Source organism: Psammomys obesus, unplaced genomic scaffold (assembly GCF_907164565.1).
Source record: "Psammomys obesus unplaced genomic scaffold, mPsaObe1.curated_primary_1811, whole genome shotgun sequence".
NCBI classification, from domain to species: Eukaryota; Metazoa; Chordata; class Mammalia; order Rodentia; family Muridae; genus Psammomys; species Psammomys obesus.
In genome coordinates, this window is record NW_026596244.1 from 7,866,412 (window position 1) to 7,884,693 (window position 18,282).

General features: G+C 45.2%; 1 protein-coding gene across 3 annotated transcripts in view; it reads right to left on the reverse strand.

The window, feature by feature from the left end:
• Positions 1–2,606: 2,606 nt before the first annotated feature.
• Positions 2,607–18,282, reverse strand: part of Fnip2 (folliculin interacting protein 2) — a 105,536-nt gene continuing 89,860 nt past the window's right edge. For all 3 annotated transcript variants that reach the window (XM_055596626.1, XM_055596625.1, XM_055596624.1), the window contains 3 exons: positions 10,628–10,828; positions 6,988–7,103; positions 2,607–5,883 (listed from right to left, as the gene is read on the reverse strand). In XM_055596626.1, coding sequence (XP_055452601.1) covers positions 5,805–5,883; positions 6,988–7,103; positions 10,628–10,828 — 396 coding nt within the window. In that variant the 3' untranslated portion in view covers positions 2,607–5,804. The remainder of the gene's footprint in view (positions 5,884–6,987; positions 7,104–10,627; positions 10,829–18,282) is intronic.

An 18,282-nucleotide genomic window follows, 5' to 3' on the forward strand; every position in this document is an offset into this window, starting at 1 on the left:
TCTTGATTTTTTTTTTTCTTTTCAGTAAGTAGTAGCGACCTAAATGCTTTAAAACTTACGTCATGGAACCCTTAACAGCACCCATTTCTACTTCGTTCTTGGCTTGCCAGTGTTCTCAAGGCCCTCTGAATTCCAACGTAATCTCAGTGGCTTCTGTATTCCTTCAAAAAAAAAAAAAATCATTTCTTTTGCTTGATGCGTTCTTTCTGCCACAGCCTTTGAGCTCAAAAATAGGTTCTCAGCTGGTAACATGCACGGCAACCCAGGGCGACTGAACTCAGGTGCGGGTTCTGGGGTAGTAAGACTGCAGCAGGGTCACCATTCTGCATTTTTGTCCAGTTCCCAGGCAACACTGATGGTTGTTGATGGTCTGCAGACCTTGAGTACCATGGTGCCAGAGGACTTGACCATGAATTGAATTTGGAGATAGAGCAGAAGGGGAATTGGTTGCACAAGAGGGAGAAGGAGCCTGGGAGGGCAAAGGAAACAACTGCCTTCAGGGGAGTGTGAGTGTTTCAGTACGGCTGCACAATGGAGTGGAAGGTGGCTATGCACCGCAGAGCGGGCCACAGTCTCAACTACTCAGGAGGCTGAGCCGGGAGAATCACTTGAGCCCAGGAAACTGAGGGCAGCTTTGGCTGCTGGCGAGATCCCATCTTTCTTCGGCCCCCTCCCCAGTACTGGGTTAATTGCGCTATTTAGTATGTGAAAGACAACAGCCTGGCCTGGTGACTCATGCTTGTAAGCCAAGCACTTGGGAGGTCAGAGGGAGGACGAGTTCAATACTAGCCTGGTCTGCACAGCTAGTTCTAGGTCAGCAGGGACCACACAGTGGATTGTCAGGAAAGGGGTGTGTGTGAGAGAGAGAGAGACAGAAGAGATTATTTCCTATAAACTGGCATTACAATATCTGTGTCCTACCCAACTCCATTTTAACTAGTTCTACTGGACTGATCTCTTCAGTACCTGTATCAGTCAGGGGACCTATGTCCCACTTGGAGAAAAGACACAGCAGTGTTCATTATAAAGAACTGGCCTGGGTGACTGTAGGAGCCAGAAAACCCATCATTTTTAGGGCTGGCTGGCAGTCTGGGGTTTGGATCTGAAGGTCATCTGGATATAGAATCTCCTTTTCCCAGGGTATGAGGCTGAGCATGCCCAGGGTAGGAGGGGTGATGATTGAATAAGGTCCTCCCACTTGTGGCAGATAACCTCCTTTACTCAATGTGATTTAAATATAATCTCATCTTTGAAAAAGTACTCTAAGCATGACCTATATTGGTATTTGAGCAAATATCAGAGTAGTATGGCCTAGCCAACTTGACTCACAAGCTTCACCACCACAGTATCCATCTAACCCAGTTGTTGAGGATTAAGAAAGGTCATGTGACAGCGAGTGGAGGCACTGTGCGTGCAAGTCCTTTTTAAATGGCATGAGTTAAAGTGGCTTCAAGAGTACTTATAAGCAGAGGCTGGGCACTCTGTTCTCTTTTCCAGCTTGAAAGGTAGATGGAGGCTGAGAAACCCGAGAAGCAGGACACTGAAGAAAAAGACGCCGTGGCCAGGAGGGCTGGTGCCCTAGGCTCAGCTGCAAAGGGGAAGGCCCCCTGCAGTCCAAACCCTGGTGTCCTGGAATTGGCAGACGTTCCTCATCAGCCCTGTGTGAGAGGAAGTGCTCAGCTACTGACTTCAGGACTTGGAGAAAGGGGGGAGGGGGAGTGAGAAAAGAGAGAGAAGGTTCTCTTTCCTGTCCCCAAACCAGCTGAAGGTGGCGAGCTTACCAGGCGGCTAAGTGGCGCACACTTGCACGGGTGGCATGCCACTGAGCATGTGCCATGGAGCTGCCAAGCTGTGGCAAGAATCCCTCCATCAGCACGTGAGGAAGTTGCTTGCTGGTCCTGAGGGGGGAGTTCTGTCATTCCATCAGCATGTGGGTTCTGGGGCTCTAACTCAGTCAGCACCTGTTGAGCCATCTCCATGGCCCCTGGATAGACTATTGAAACATGCAAACCTTGGCCCATGAGCTTTGGTTTAAAGAGCTGCAGAGATGGCTATGTGTATGCATAGCGCCTCACGCAGGCAGGGTACATCTGCCCCTGACAGGCATAGACTGCACTGGTGACCGAAATTACAAGAGCCACAACTGTTGATGATGAAATTCCCAAAAGGCCATCAGTTCTGGGTAAAGATCAAGTGACCATGTGTTAAAAATCCTTGCAAAGTAAATCCAAGACCCCAGGGCAGACAACAGTTACATTCCTAGAAAACTCACCACACGCTAACGTCAGGTAGAAACCACAGACTCTCAGCTTAGATCATTAAAGACAGTTTATCACTCTGTGAATGTCAGGTAGGGCAATTAAAGGGCACACAGCCAAGGCTCTGGGCACTCATTTCCAGAGGCGCCAGGGCACGCCTCCTGACAGCCCTGGCCCAAATCCTAACAGTGTGCTGGGGCCAGTGTTCTCACCGAGCAGGGTGCTCACCAAAATCTCCCTGTGCTTCCAAACTACTGCCTTCTATAATGACCTCGGCTCACCCATGTCACTGAAAGACCTCCTATCTGACTAAATGCAGCAAACAAATCATGCAGGACCAGGAAGATGTATAAGGTAAATTCAAAAAGTTTATTGCACCAAGTGTCACAGAAAAATGGATCAAAGTAATACATGAATGCTGTTTTTAGAAAAAATTTCCACACGTTGACATTGGTATCCATTCAACTGATTTAACAGTCCTATTGATTTCTCTTAACGAGATCAATAATAACACATCCCAGAATTTTCTCCTTTTTAAAACACTGAAATTTAAACATAATGCAAATGCATGTTCCAGGTGTTCATCAAATTTTAGCATTTTAAAAAATTAACATTCAAAGTGGGCTGCTTGATTTAGGCAAAAATTGTATTAAAACGTCTTCTCCACCAAGCACAATAAAAACAAAGGTTTCACATTAACTCAAGGAAGTCGTGGATCTTTGCAATTTAATGATGAAAGAATGAGTGAACTTAATACCCGAGTGTGCATCAGTGGACAAATCCAAACATTTACCAGAATCTGAGGGTTGTTTTCTATTCTTTATGTACATCCAACTAATGAAAAACCTAAAAAGCTACAGGCCAGTTTATAAAATCCAAACACCCCATATTAAGAGCCCAGACAGTTTAGCAAGTGGGGATTTTCCTCCCTCCAAAAAAGTTAATTCTGAAAAATACAGTAAGTTAAAAAGTTGTGGTGTGTAAACGGCAGTTCCATGAGGTGTGAGAAGATGCGTGACTTTCACTTCTGGAAGATGGGATGAAGCTATATAAAAGCTACTTAACACTGATAAAATATGAAGCTTTGGGATTATGCACAAGTATGGAAGCTACATTTTAAATCTTCATTGTCATGTTTTTAGAACATACACAATTACCTATACATTCATATCACTTATCAACTTATCAAATATAAAACTGCAACATGCTAAGAAAGAGGTCGTCACAGGAACACACACGCACTTCTGCTCTGTCGTGCCTCGGCAGCCTGCTTCATCAAACAAGCAGGGTGCTGCCCAAGTGACACTCAACAGGTAAGACTTACGAGCTGAAGAAACCCTAGCGTAGGTGGAATCCTGTCAGCTGAGGTAGATTTCTTTATTTAAACATTAAAATGTTTTTTTTTTTTTTCCCTTGAGTTGGGCCTCGGAGAAGGTGAGATCCCTTTATGGACTTCGGCTATGACAAATGGAGCCGTCAACAGCAGATGTGGGTTCAACACGTCCGTGAGATGTTTTGCTTGTTTTTTGCTTCCGAGAAGAGGCTGGATTTAAGACAAAGAAAATGTGGACACCCATCCCACAACTTAGGAGCCAGGAGAAGAGCAGCCATGTCTTTCTCTGTAACAGCAAGTGAGGGTGGGCCCCGAGGGGACCCGTGTGACCTGTCAGTTTCCCGCCAGCTGTTCTTCTGAAACTTGAAACATCAGATTAAGAGGCAGATTTGATTTTTTTCAGGCTTCGAAGGGCTGGGCTAAGTTTTTATGCACGAGGCCGAGAACCAACCGGTCCACAGCTCAACTCCCGAGTTGGGCTGTCAACATATTACTACAGCTACATGAGAACCGAACCGACTTTGTATTGAGTTATTTTCTCCAAAACCTCAGAAAATGGTGAGGCAGACTTCACAAGCAAATGAGAGAAGCCAGGAGAAAGAAGGGGAGAGGTCTGTGCTGGCAGGACGGAAGGCTCTGACATCTGCTCTGACAGCTCATTCACACCAAGGAAAAACAAGTGCCCAGAAAGCTGAGCCACAGGTGGGGCTCCCTGGCAAATGATGACATCATGGAGCCAGGAAACTGAAACCAGCAAATAAATGTCAGGTAGTAGAAAGTGGAAAGATATTTAAAGGAATGGGACACTTCAATTTTGTGAAACACATAAAATGCAAATGAAAGATCTTAAGTGCCTTGAAGCACCATCTATTTTTACTTATCACAGAAAATGAGAGTGAGCCCACACCCATGACTAACGTCGGCATTTGTCCTCAGTAGCATGGGGAGCAGAGTCTCAACTGTAATGAACAGGGATAAGCATGTCACATGATCAGGGTTTTTCCAGATATAAACTATGAAGTCGCTTGAGACCCTCGAAGCTTTGCCCCATTCTCAGGCCTGGAGACAGGCTGGAAGCTGAGGGGCTGACAGGGGTTCATGTACTTGACTGGCTGCTGTCTTTTAAACACCAGATTTTGTTTTTTGTTTTTAAAGTCTTTTAACACAGACTATTTTATGGTCAGTAAACTAAGGTTCCTTAGGCTTAATGACCAATTGGACTTTTACAGTTCTTCACTTTGATAACTTTGATAAATGGTCAAGTTAATTTCTGGAAAGATGCTTTTCAGAGAGTATTAAAGGGGATAAAAAGTGCAGAGCTGATGTGTAAAAGCTGAGATTGCACACGGATCGCTTCTAAATGTCCCAGCTACCTGCTTTCTCTGTCAGAGCAGCGGCAGGGTGCCCTCCCCAGCATGACAGTTATCTGCAGGGATGGCCAGGAGGAAGGAGACCTGGGCTGGAGAGCGCAGCCACAGACGCTTGCCTGAGCTCATGGAAACAACTTTGGTAAAAGGTCTTTCTGGAGAAGGCTACAGACACGAAAGCCAGAGATGAGCACCCAGTCTCAGCGCACACCTGCCAAAGCTGTCCGCAGCACCTCATGGGCGGGTGCTGCACTCATCTTGGCCTTACTGCACCAGCAATCGCTCTCAGACCTGCCTGTGGCTGCGCTGGGACCACAGCAAGCTCTGCGAGGAGACAGCCGTGGGCCTCCAAAGCACCCTCTTCACACCAGGCAATCCCCTTCCTCATGCTGTGCCAAACAGGAGCTGCGACAGCCGAGGAGCTGACAGTGGTACAACGTGGCTTTCTTCAGGTCAGTGCTCATAAAGAGAGCTCTGACCTAGAAGCCACAGCTTGTTCTGAGAGCACCACTTCATGCTCCCTCACACTTAAACAGGAAACGCTTTCCAGCCGGAATGCTCTATACACTGGTTACCGCCTACTCCAAAGTCAGCCCTCAACATTCTGCCCAACAGCGCCGGGTGGCTGCTTGGTTTGACTGTAGTTCTCTCCCACCACAAAGGCTCAGTGTTCTGGACCAATCACAAATTGCCACGGTACTGAGTAAACACAAGCCTCCCAGTGGAACAGCCACTAAGCAACAGGCATGCCAGGTGACCTACTGCTCCGAGTCCTCATGCCTTGGCCATCACTGAGCGCTTCCTCCTTTCCGGTTGAGTTTCCACTGAGAACTGTCCTCGAGTCAGTTACAAGAGGATTTGCGCCACATAAGGGGAATGGGTACTGGCAATCGCGGTCAGCAGAGGCAGGTCGTTGGATTCAATCCTGAGTGTTGAGAAAGTCAAGGACAGTTCTTTAAAATCGCATCATTTCATAAGAAAGGATTACTTCTAGGCACCAGCTTCTAGTCTAGCTCATCTTTTAAAACTAGGAAAAATGTAAAACAGGGACAGCAAGGTAGCTCGGCTGGGAAAGGCGCTTGCTGTCAAGGCTGATGACCTGAGTTTTTTCTCTGGGACTCATGTTCTGGCAGCTTACAACTGCCTGGAAGTCCAGCCTCAGGGGGCTAGATAGACCTCTTCTGGCCTCCAAGTGCATCTGCATGTGTGTGTGTGTGCAGCTGCACACACACAATACATTTAGTAGTAGTAATAATAACATTGTATAATACTTTGAGAGGCGGGCATGGTGGCCCATGCTTGCAATCCTAACAGTGGAGAGGCCAAAACCAGAGGATTCTGAATTTAAAGCCAGCCTAGACTACATAGTGATATCCTTGTCTAAAACAAACAACTCATCCAAAAAGCAAAGCAAAGCTACCTAAATAAAGCAAAGCTTTATCAGGCTTAGCAGAAAATGTAAAGGTTGACATTACAGACGCGCGTTCCTTTATTCCAAGTTAGCAGAGTCATCATCAGGGACATGAGGGAAAACTCCTCATGGTAGGCATTGTCTTCTTTATTATTTCAGTGATGGAGAGGAAAATGAAGTGAGTCAGGATTTTTTGTAGCCAAAGTGTGACAAATGCCCTCAGAAGATGGTGTGTACTCTTAGTAATGAGCACGTCTCTTGGGTGGGGTGAGCCCATCCACCGGAAGGGCCCCCCACCTCCTCCGCCTTGAGACAAGCTGCCACTTCCCCTGAGAGCTTTTGCATCGTTACCGTGTCACTAGAGACAAAGTGTCAGAGAGAGATCAAATGCTTCTCCGGCCTATAGCCTGCAACTCACTGGGGAGTGGCATGGGCACACTGACCCTGGGCACAGGGAGAACAACTGATGTCGTAGGTGTAGAATGACACAGGCCACTAAGTCCTGTGTGTGTGCATGCGTGTGTGCTCGTGTGTCCGTGTGTGTGTGTGTGTGTGTGTGTGTTTGCCAGACTACAGCCTGTACACTTGGGAGAAAGGTCAGCATTTCACGGAACTCACCCCAGCACCACGCTCAGTTCTTTCACGTGCACACGTGTGTGTCCCCGGAGGTACTCTGAGAGCATCTTACTTTTCAGGTACATCTCCTGTAGTCTGTCTTCCAGATGCATGATGCACTGCAAAGCCAACAACATCCACAATGAGGACTGCGATTTTAGCAACTGCCAGGAGCATTAACAGTTGGGCTTCTCCTTAATTCTTTCTATACACCTAGGTATAATTGCCCTCTTTGCAAAAAAATGCCCCAAACTACCAGCTTAAGTTTTTCATAAAATGGCTGTTAACATTGTTATAGAGTATCACTCTAGCATCTGAAAAAAAAAAAGCATTTGAAATCATTCCATAAGATGAACATTCCTTGTCTATTGGCTTCTAAATTGTCAACTCTTTATTCTTGGAACCATTCTCAGTCAATAGCATCATCACTTCCACTCTTGAGCAGCACACTCCTCCTTATGTGTATCAAAACCCTACTGAACAGTGAGTTCTGGGTTGCAGAAGCGGATTTATTTTTGTAGTTGTCTTGTCTTTGTTCACAAAATTTCTTGTTAAGAAATTTACCAACAATCCCATATTTAAGAATTTCTTACTCTGTCATTTTTATGGCTAGTGCTCTAGAGAATGTTAACTTGCCTTTATTTTCTGAGCCATGCGGCAATCTACATTTGGGCCATAAATCTGTGAAAAGATGTTTTAGTTCTCGCTTTTTTCCTCTACCTCAGCTTGTTCTGGCATAACACATTTCGGTCACTTCAGACTTTTATTTTGCTTTTGAGAGTGTCCTTTGGCTAGGTCTTTAGTAGCAAAGGGAGAGACAGTGATTTGGGGGCATCTTCACTCTTGGGAGGGTGTCTAGCGTCAGTGGTCAGAGAGCCGCAGCCATCTGTGTCTCACCAGTGGCAAGCGCTTTTGCATTTGGCAGGCAGTCACCCAAGTGTATTGATGGCTGTGGCAGGGTGATTCTCTCACGAACAATTTCCTTCTAGACTGTTAGGCCTTTTAATTTCAAGGTAAAAAGACTGACAGATGCATTTGTTGATCCTGCCCATCTGGGTTGATCACAGCAGGGTAAAGTGTCTGTGATTCAAGGGTCACTTTCAGCTCCTCACCTAGTCAGCATCTTCGGTGCACTGTGCTGGGGGTGAACCCAAAAGCCTGTAAGTACTGCTCAAGGCAAGGGGGATGCTACCAGGTTCCCCTAAGTAACCAGAAGTGTTGTGGTTCATGATGGAGTAAAATACAGTGTTAATGAGAGTTACAAAATGCAAAAAAAAAAAACAAAAAAAAAACAAAAACAAAAACAAAACAAAACAAAACATTCAAATTATATTGACTTCTTTAAGTTTTAAAGTGGTTTATGTGTAGTGTTTTCAATCCATAGAAAAAGTGTGGCACGCAATGTGGGTATAGGAATGTATTCTAAGTATGGAAAAAACACATTTACAGGAAATAGTTTTTAAAAGCTTCACACTCAAGTGTAGTGAATTTTTCCTTCACTTCCCTTCACTCCCGAGACTGAATGCCATTTTCAACTTCTAAAACTTCAGCTACTTCCTCATATGGAAGTCCATTGTGTATTTTAATGTAAGCAATGCTCTTGGGTCTTAGTTTTGCAAGGTTAAGTAAGCCATTCATGTATTACTAAGTGGTTATGTACACTTGTACCAGAAGAAGCAAAAAGAATGTTCTATAATTTACTGCTTTGAGAGTTAATATGTCAGACAATGAGAACCATGTCTGAGGGGACCCAACGCCAGCAGCTACACCACAGGGTCTAACATCTCCTTCCCTTGCAGAAAAGGAAATCCAAGCTTCGTAAGGAAAAGGCTCAATGCTTGTAGGAGAAAATAAGATCCCACCGCCCAGAGTGCTTCTCCATGGGACAGACGTTCGGCAGAGCATCCACAGTTAAAAGGCAAATAAAGATTTTTAAAGGTGTTGCCACTTTTTACACCACCAATTCGGTTTGTCACCGTGGCGTACCAAGAATACTTGTTCACTGTCGGCTTGTAGCGTCTGCCACTGTTCTGAACGCTTTGCGTCAAGTAACTAATTTTCTTAAGCACATTAAGCAGACTCTGTTAGTCCTCCAGATGTACAGATAAGGAAATTGAGGCTCCGGGAGGCTACACCACTCATAAGTAGACCTTGGAATTGATCCTTGTGCCTACCCACCGACTATGGAAAAAAAAATGTGTGTGTGTATGCATATATATATATATATATATATATATATATATATATATATATATATATAATTTATTACAGTTTATTCACTTTGTATCTCGGCTGTAGCCCCCTCCCCTCCTCCCAGTCCCACCCTCCCTCCCTCTTTTCCTCCCATGCCCCTCCCTCAGTCCTCCTCTCCTTCTATATGACTCTAGCCTATCAGGCCTGGCTGTCTTCCTCTGTGGCCTGGCAAGGCTGCAACCCCCAGGAGGAGGTGATCAAAGAGACAGCCACTGAGTTCATGTCAGAGACAGCCCCTGCTCCCCTTACTAGGAAACCCACTTGGAGACTGCGCTGCCTATGGGCAAAGTGGCTTTTAAAGCTACCTGCTGGTGTGGCTCCTCCATACATTGAAAAGCAGCATTGTGTCTCTGGTTTCCAAGAATTCTTATGACATACTTGTACTATCTTCATGTTGCAAACAAGAAACCTGACCTTCAAAGACACTCAGAACCATCCACCACACAAGTAGTAATGGCCAAACGAAACCCAGGATGTTCCAAGGTTTTCCTGCCTGCTACACTGCCACGGTTTTCACACCATCCTTCAGAATACCCGCCTCAAAGTCTTCACTGCGTGTGGAAAGTGGTGCAACTGAGAACCTGGCCATAGAATACAGAGAGGTGACGAGTGAGCTGGTAGTCAGTGTATTAATTGATACTCTCCTGTTTTACTGTTAAATAGTTCTGTGCCATTTCCTGCGGCCAGCAGGGAGAGAGAAGTTCTGAAGTCAGCCTTCTCTGTAAAGAGTAACTGTGCACAGAATAGAAGGAAGCAAAAAAGGCAGGCACTTCCAAGTAGTGTTTGTCCCTAAGGCTGGCACAAGCTGTAGGCTGCCAAGCTACACGCCTTTCGGCCTTTGTCAGACTTTCCTCTCTTGCTCTCTGGATACATTTCCTCTTTCAACCTCTGCACAAATATCACATATCAAAAGAGATTTGTTAAGTATATCCTACTGACTAGGGGAGAGCTGGGAATGATTTTCTAGTACTTTGTAGGCTATTCTTGATTTCTTTTTAAAATGTTACAAACGTGATCATTGAATACCACTTGGAAAGGAACAACTGAGGCCATGTTATAAGTTTTTACACAGTACTTCCGAATTTGAAGTGCTTCTGTTCACCTGTAATGGACTGTGCATACACTCACAGAACAGAAGAGACTGATCCTTCAGAAACTGGCCTGCCCTGATCTATCTACATGCTCTCCGATGGAAGATTTAAAGTTTCCCTTTAGACTCGGTTCCCCCTATCTACTTAACTTCTGCCTTGTTTCGATGACTTTGTCCTCAGCTCCACCTAAGCTCTACCCTGTCTACAGGTCTGAATTTGTGATTTTTATAATCAACGTATTGAATAAAAGTTATTTTTTTAACTATATAATTTTTGAAGATAGAAGAGCAAATACTTACAAAATCGGCTGGGAGCTGAAGCTTGTGGAGCTGTAAGATGGACTGAAGTAAACTGGACACCTGATTAGAGACCAAGACATCCTGGCCCAGCTTCATGGTGTCCACCACTTTCCTCTGACTTGTGGCTACCTGGACAGTCCACTTGTCTGTGTCTGCAATGATACAGACAGCTTCGGCTATGGGCTCATCAAGGACTGGATGCTGAAAGAGAGACGCAGTAGTCAGCATTTTCCACTCAGGACAGACAGAGTGCTTTGTGTGGTGTCGCACTGCAGAATCGTGCAGCTCCACTGAAGGTACCGCTGAAGCAGCACTTAGAATAACAAGCTAGGAGCTGGGCTATGGCTCCAAGGGCAGAGGGTCTTCTTAACAAGCCTGACAATGCAGGTTCAGTCCCTGGGATGGAGAGACTCTTTCAAGTTGTCCTCTGACCTCCAAATGTGCCATAGCATATGTGAACAGGCACGCACACACACACACACACACACACACACACACACACACACCAATAAAAGTAAATCTTAAAAAAGAAAACCACATAAAGAACATGAGAGCTATCCTGAGGAACACCATACTCAAGGTTGACCTCTGACCTCCATGACACAAATATGTATGTACACACATGTACATATATCACCACTACCAATCCCCCAAGGTTACAGCTTTAATCACTAGGCAAAGTTTCCTTAGTATCTGTGGTTACACTAATCATTTCTAATAATCAACTATAATCAGGCCAAGGACTTATTATCCAGATGAGTCCAACAGGTCTGGCTACTGAGATGTACTGTAAAATACTTTATATATTATATTGTATAAACTGTATGATTATAATAAATTGTACTAGCATAGGGTATAAGCATCTGTAATGATGCATCTCAGGTGTCAACCTGATGATGTTTAGTACATGCTTATTGGGGATTGTCTTTACTGGGATATCTGAAGGGGGAAGACTAGCTCATGGTGGGTGGCACCATTCCCTGGGCTGGGATCCTGGACTCTATAAAAAAGAGAAGTGAGCAGAGCACAAGCATTCATTATTCTCTGCTGCTTGCCCACAGATGTGACGTGACCAGCCAAACCCAGGCTCCTGCTGCTGTGACTTTGCCGTTATGATGGACTGCAACCTCAAACAGTGAGCCAAAATAAAGCCGCCTATTGACAGCCTTGGAACATCAGAGAAAATGGCCTCATAAATATTGCATCGCTGAAAATGAGGCGTTTTGCTTTGTCTGTAGTTGCTTTGAAGTCATTGCCTTCCTGTAGTAATGCATAAGAGATCAAGATATCCAAGATGGAAACTTAGTGATTCTCTAGGCACAGCGGCTTAGCTAGTGGTTCACATGTGTAGGACAAGCCTCCCCGAGGATGGCCTTTCTCCACGTCCAGAGCCTCATGTCCTGCACATGCTCTGTGGATGGTAAGCAACAACAGCATCTTCCGGGAGCCCACTGAGCCCTGACACCGTGTAGCCATCCACATGCCACAAAAGGCTTTTTACCAGTCGGCCACTTACTTTCTCATCGGCAGTTATCTCTCCTAGTTTCTGGGACATAATTTTTAAATTGTTGATAGTCTATATTTACATCTTCAGAAAGGCTATTTTTTCTGATTTTCTTAATGCCTTACACTTAAAAACTGATCTCAAAATTTGGGAGTTTGGATAAAAATAATATTCAGGTGTGATGCTTTATAACAGAATGATTACATTTAATTTTATCAAATTAATGATTGCTTTTACCATGACAAAGTCTTTCTTAGAAATACGAGTCATAACGTTAGATGACAGTGCGAAATTTTCCCGGCTTCATGCAAGTGTCCTCTGGGTCGCCTGACTGACATGTGTGCATCATTTTATGCTGGGAGTTCAAGTTCCTTTGTAGTCAGTCCCCTGTAGCTATCCCAGCAACCACTTTTATACCTTCTAGAACCACTGTTCTGATTTTTGTAGGATTTCATATGAATAAGATCACATAGTCAATAGTCTCTGTGTCAGTGGTACTGAGATATAGCTGCATTTGCTGCATGTTAGTACCTTACCTTTATTTTTGAGCATCCTCCCGTAAAAGCGCTGCCAGAGATGGCACAGCTGCTCTTGAGGACTTGGGTTCAGTTCCCATCACCCACATGGCAGTTTACTACTGTCTGTAACTCAGGTTCTAGGGAATCTAACACGCTCTACAGACACCGGCATGCATGTGGTACACCGGCCTGTATGCAGCCACTCATACACATAAGATAAAAAATAAATTGAGAGAGGGAGGAGATAGAGAAACAGAGGGTGGGGGAGCGGGAGAGAAGGAGAACGAGAGAGAGAGAGGAGAGAAACTCTGTAATGTTTGATCTCTGTTACTACTAATGATGCTCTGCTTTGCTTGCAGGCAGAAGCCTAGCCTTCTGAGAGCAGCTGATGGAAACAAATACAGAGACCCACAGCCAAACAATACGCTGAACTCAGGAGTTCTGTGGCAGTGTGGGAGGAAGGGTTGAGGGAGCCAGGAGTCAAGGACTCCACGAGAAGACCTACAGAGTCAACAAAGCAACCTGGGCCCCTGGGGCTCACAGAGACTGAACCACCCACAAAGAGCATGCACAGACTGGACCCAGACCCCCACACAGAAGTAGCAGATGTGCGGCCTGGTCAACATGTGGGTCCCCTAACAGTGGGAGTGGGAGCTCTCTTGGACTCTGTTGCCTTGGATCCCTTTCCTCTAGCTTCCTTGTCTGGCCTCAGTGGAAGAGGACACACTTAGTCGTGCTCCAACTGGGGTGCTGGGGTGCCCTGGGGGCCTCCCCGAAGATAATAGGGTGTGGGGAAAGGGGTGTGAGGGTGGAATTAGGAGGAGAGGAGGGAGGGGGCTGGGATCAGGCTGTAAAGAGATTACATAAATAAATGGAAAAAAAGAGAAGAAAACAGCTGTGAGCGTTCGTATTTACAGTCTTGGTATGGACATGATTTTATTTCTCTGAATAAATACTGAGTGGAGATGCTGGTTTATGTGGTAAGCGCAAGCTAAGCTTTTTCAGAAAACGGTTTTCCAAAGCGGCCCCATCACCATCAGCCACGGATCACAGTTTCCGTTACTCCATTCCCACCCTGGTCTTATACTGTATGTTTTAAATTATAGCCATCACAGGGTGTGTATTAGTTTTAATTTGCATTTTCCTAATGAATAATGAACCAACATATTTTATATGTTTATTTCTACGGTTTGAAGAAAAAAGACAAAACAAAACGGATCAAAAAGTGAATGCTTCACCAGCGGCAGCTTTTGGCGCACCCCATTGTGTCCTTTCTGCACAACTATCATAGTGAGCCCAAACCAGGAGAGGTGGAAATGGGCAAGTTTCCAGGGAAACAATGTAGCAGACTGCATGGCCAATGCTTGTGAGTACTTTTCTGACTCATTTCCTAAAGAAAGAAATAGTACTGGCTGACTTCTGTCTTTATTTAATCCCATCCAGCACCCTGTGCTGGCCACTTGTTGCTTTGAGCTGCTTAGCTGAACTTCCCTCTGGAAAAGGCCTGGCAGGTGTGTCAGCAGGCTGCCATCTCCTCTCTGTCAAGGTGCCCACGCTACAGTGAGCCAACACTCCTTTCTTGATATCTAGGAGGAAGGACGGGTGCTGAGGCTGAGCAGAGAGCACCACCACATTTCTCCCAGCAGCAGTTAGTACAAATCATTGCGTGGTTCCTAGGCCTGGACTGGTGTTGCCCTGATTGCTGTCTGCACCTGGCCCACAGCTCTGTGGCTCTCCCCAACTCTATGCATTTCTCATATCCTTCCAGTAGGGTGTCTTCTGCTTACATTATGACAGCTAGGTCCTGATAACCAAGGACCTAAACAGAAACACGGCAGCCAACAGTCACTGTGGCGACTTAACAAGGTGTGGGAAGGCTGAAAAGAAAAACCAAATATCCACTGTACTGAAGTGTAATTTCAACAGTGGGTATCACTCTATTTGTCCTGGACACTCTTACTCAAAGGGGAAGTGGTGAAGTTCTGCTTTTCTTCTCACAGATGAGGGAGAAGTGTCTGATGGGCTGTGTGAAAAGTTCTGGGACGAACATTCTTCCTATGCTATTTCCAAGGCTCTTCAGGGTTTATATATTTACTACTGCAAGAGTCAGCAACCAAGCAAAATCTAATTGTCCAACATTTATTCAAGTGTAAGTACCAATCGAGAATTGGATAAGCTGTACTTTGAATGAGAGAGGCCATTTTCCAAGGCAATTCTCATGGTATCCTCTTACTTACAGAAGGCTCCAAGGTTTTCTCACGCCCTCTGCTGACCCTCACACTTCTCACATGTAAACACCCTCTCCTCTGTAACAGACAGCCAAAGACAGCATCTGGACTGGGTGCAGCTCAGTGCTGGGTTAGCTAGGCATGCCTGGGGTTCTGCAGTTCTTTCCTGGGCAACAGTCTCAGAAACTTCCCTTTACAAGTTCCCCCCAAATTTTGATAATTGGAGTGTCAGATTTCAAACATAATGACGATTTCCCATCAACAGGTTTGGTCTTTATGAAAAGCCAAAACAAAAATGTAGTATGTGTGGGGGTTTGTTTGTGTTTGTTTTTTGAGACAGAGTTCTCTGTTTAACAGAGCCCTGGCTGTCCTGGACTCACAGAGCTCTGCCTGCCTCTGCCTCCCAAGTGCTGGGATTAAAGGCATTCACCACCATGCCAAACCATATGTGAATTTTGTACCCAAGCCCCATGCAATGCGGATCTGTCCTACATTCCTGGTCACATGCCGGCAGACCCTAAGCTGAATGCAATCAATCACATTCTTAGAAAACCAACTTTAAAAACTACTATATGCAGTCCAAGCTGGATCCAACCAACTCCTGTGGCTTCAAACTCCCAATTGCTGTGATTATAGGCATATGTCATCAAGATCAGCTTTAAAAGCTAGACTTTAAAACACTGATGTGCAGGCGATTTGTGCCACAGCTTCCAACTGACCCCAGCTTCCTATACAATCTCCCTGCTGCAGAAAAAGGAAGAGAAGATGTGTCCACCCAACTGCCCAATACTCAGCATGATGTAAGTACTGCCACCAATGGGAAGAGTGCTTTTAAGCAAGAAATAAGAAAGAGCATTCTCTGTGTGTGAATTACAGCCAAAGGTTGTATCAACATACATGGTCAAGGACAGAGGAGTCAGTATATAAAATTAAGGTAACTCGTTAAGGAAAAGAAAAGTGAGGGGAAGGTCAAACATAGAAAGTACAAGTCCCCTTTAGGTCACTGGAGCAGGGAGGAAGACCATGGGGAGAGATACAGGACCTGTGGGCCAGCAGTGTCCTCAAGCTTCCTCCCCAACGCAGGAGCAGACACTGAGAAATGCTGCTTCCATTAAAATAATGGGCTTTTGCACAGGGAAATGATGGAGTCCCGGCATCTTGCATGAGAGCATTCTACATCAGCATGGGTTTATGTTATGTACACAGACTCCAGCAAGAGAAGGCTTGAGCATGTTCAGAAGGGTGCCTTAAATAGACTGTGAGAATTATGTCCTGGCAGACTAAATACTTCACACTCAGTCCCCGAGCACTTCTGTAGAGTCAGCCTGGAGTATCTGCTGCGCAGCATCACTGAGAACCTGTTCACTGATTTCCTGGAAAAAGAATCTTCCAAAGGAAAGAGAACTGACTCCCAAGAGTCAGGAAAAAGCAGGAAATGGTAAAAACCATCAGCGATCACTCAGTTGTAATGTGGAGGGCTATGCTTCAGGGTCAGAGCAATGATGCTTCAGTTCTGTCGGTTCTAGAGACCACCGATAGCCCTTTTAATGATAAAAAAAAAAAAAACAAAAACATTAGAGAGGGGCCAGTTTAAACCCATTATGATTTGAACTATAAGCCAGCTACCAAGCTTACAGACTAAGTCTAAAAAAATAAAAAAAAAAAAATCCACGTTTATGGTTGTTACAGCAGTAAGTACCTACACACACCCGATGCCCTGGAGTTTAATTAACGAGTGTTTTTGAGACAAGCCCTCTCTATGTAGGCCCCAGTGGGCTGAGGACTCACTGTGGGGCCAGGGAGGGCCCTCAAGCTGTGATCTACGTGTCTCAGCCTCTTTAGCACTAGGATTACAGTATATTCCTCAAGTTCATTTTTTTGTCATGATGTTTTACCACAGCAATAGAATAATGAAGTGAGCCATTGCGCCCAGCCCTAGTCCTTATTTTACACGGCTCTTTTTGGGAAGTTTCTATAGCTAAAGCATGGAGAGTACCACATCCCACAAAAGAAAACTGAATTATATTAAGGTTTTATTTTATTTTTTAAGACGGACTTCTGCACAACTAAAGACTAGTCTGGGATCACAGGCTAGCCTTGAACCCGTGTCACAATGCTCAGAGTTATGCTTTTAACACTAACATTTCCTTCTTAGCTATACCACAATGGTAGATTTGGAGCTTGCTGAGACAGACTGTCATGTACCACAAGCTGGAGTTGAACTTTCTATAGAGTTAAGGATGGCTCTAAATCCTCAATCTTCCTGCCTAGACCTTCTAAGTTCTGGCTCAAGTAGAATTTTTTAAGTTTACATCTTATCAAATACATATATGCATCAAAACCATTCAAACTCAGGTCTGTAATAGCACACATTTCTGGCAGACATTTCCTTAGAATTAAAGCATTCCTTTCCAGAAAGAGGAGTGCAGTTTATTAAGATTCAGGAAATGAAAAGTACAAGACCTGCCTGTGTCCCTCGGAGTTCCCAATTACTGCTTCTGTAAGCCACCATCTCTTTAACTGGCATACTGGAGGTGGTAGACAAACCCAGCTTTTGGGAAATGAAGACCTAGGCTCCAGTAACAAGCAGTGGCATCACCACATGCTGGAGAGGAAGTCTACATGTAGCTGGTACAACATGCTGCAGGCGACTCCTACTTTGGGGCTCCGGCTGTGTAACAAAGACGCCTATCACATGAAAGGCACCCAGTGTTTGTCAACAGCCCTTTATCTCCCCTCCAGCCTACCTCCTTCAGCACTGAGGGCCTAGCCAGGCCACCTGAGGCTACCCTCGGACTGCCAGTGCATACGAAGACTCAGAAGGAACAGGTACACTTTACACTGCTATCTGCATTTGTTTGGCAGAATCTCCAAGAGCAAACAGGCTTAGTGTTAGTCACTGAAGACTGAAAAGTTGTCACATGATAAAGAGGAGGAAAGGGTCTGCAGGACGGCGCATGTCTGTATTCCCAACACTTAGTACACCAGGCAATTATACCTCAAGTTTAAGGCCAGCCTGTGCTACAAAGATCCCATCTCTAAGAGGAAGGGGGCAGCAACAGCTGAACTGGGGGGAGGTAGAGGTCTCTGGGAACCATGCGACATCATGGAGACTACGGCACAGGAAGAAACGGGACCCTTCAAACACAGCACGATGATACAGAGGGTAAAGAGCCTGGCTTCTGCGTGTTGCGGGTATGGCTGTGGCGGTAACCACCGCGCTCACCGGGCTAAGACCCATGTTCAGCCTCTAGCTACCAGCTTGACTGCCAGACTGAGATCAGATTCAGTTTGAAGGGCACAAGGCCACAAAGAGTCCCAGAATCAAGTCATGTGACCAAGTATGTGACCACAGGCAATGAGAGGTTTGTAGCTTTTTGTGGAGGCTGACATAAATGTCCAAGT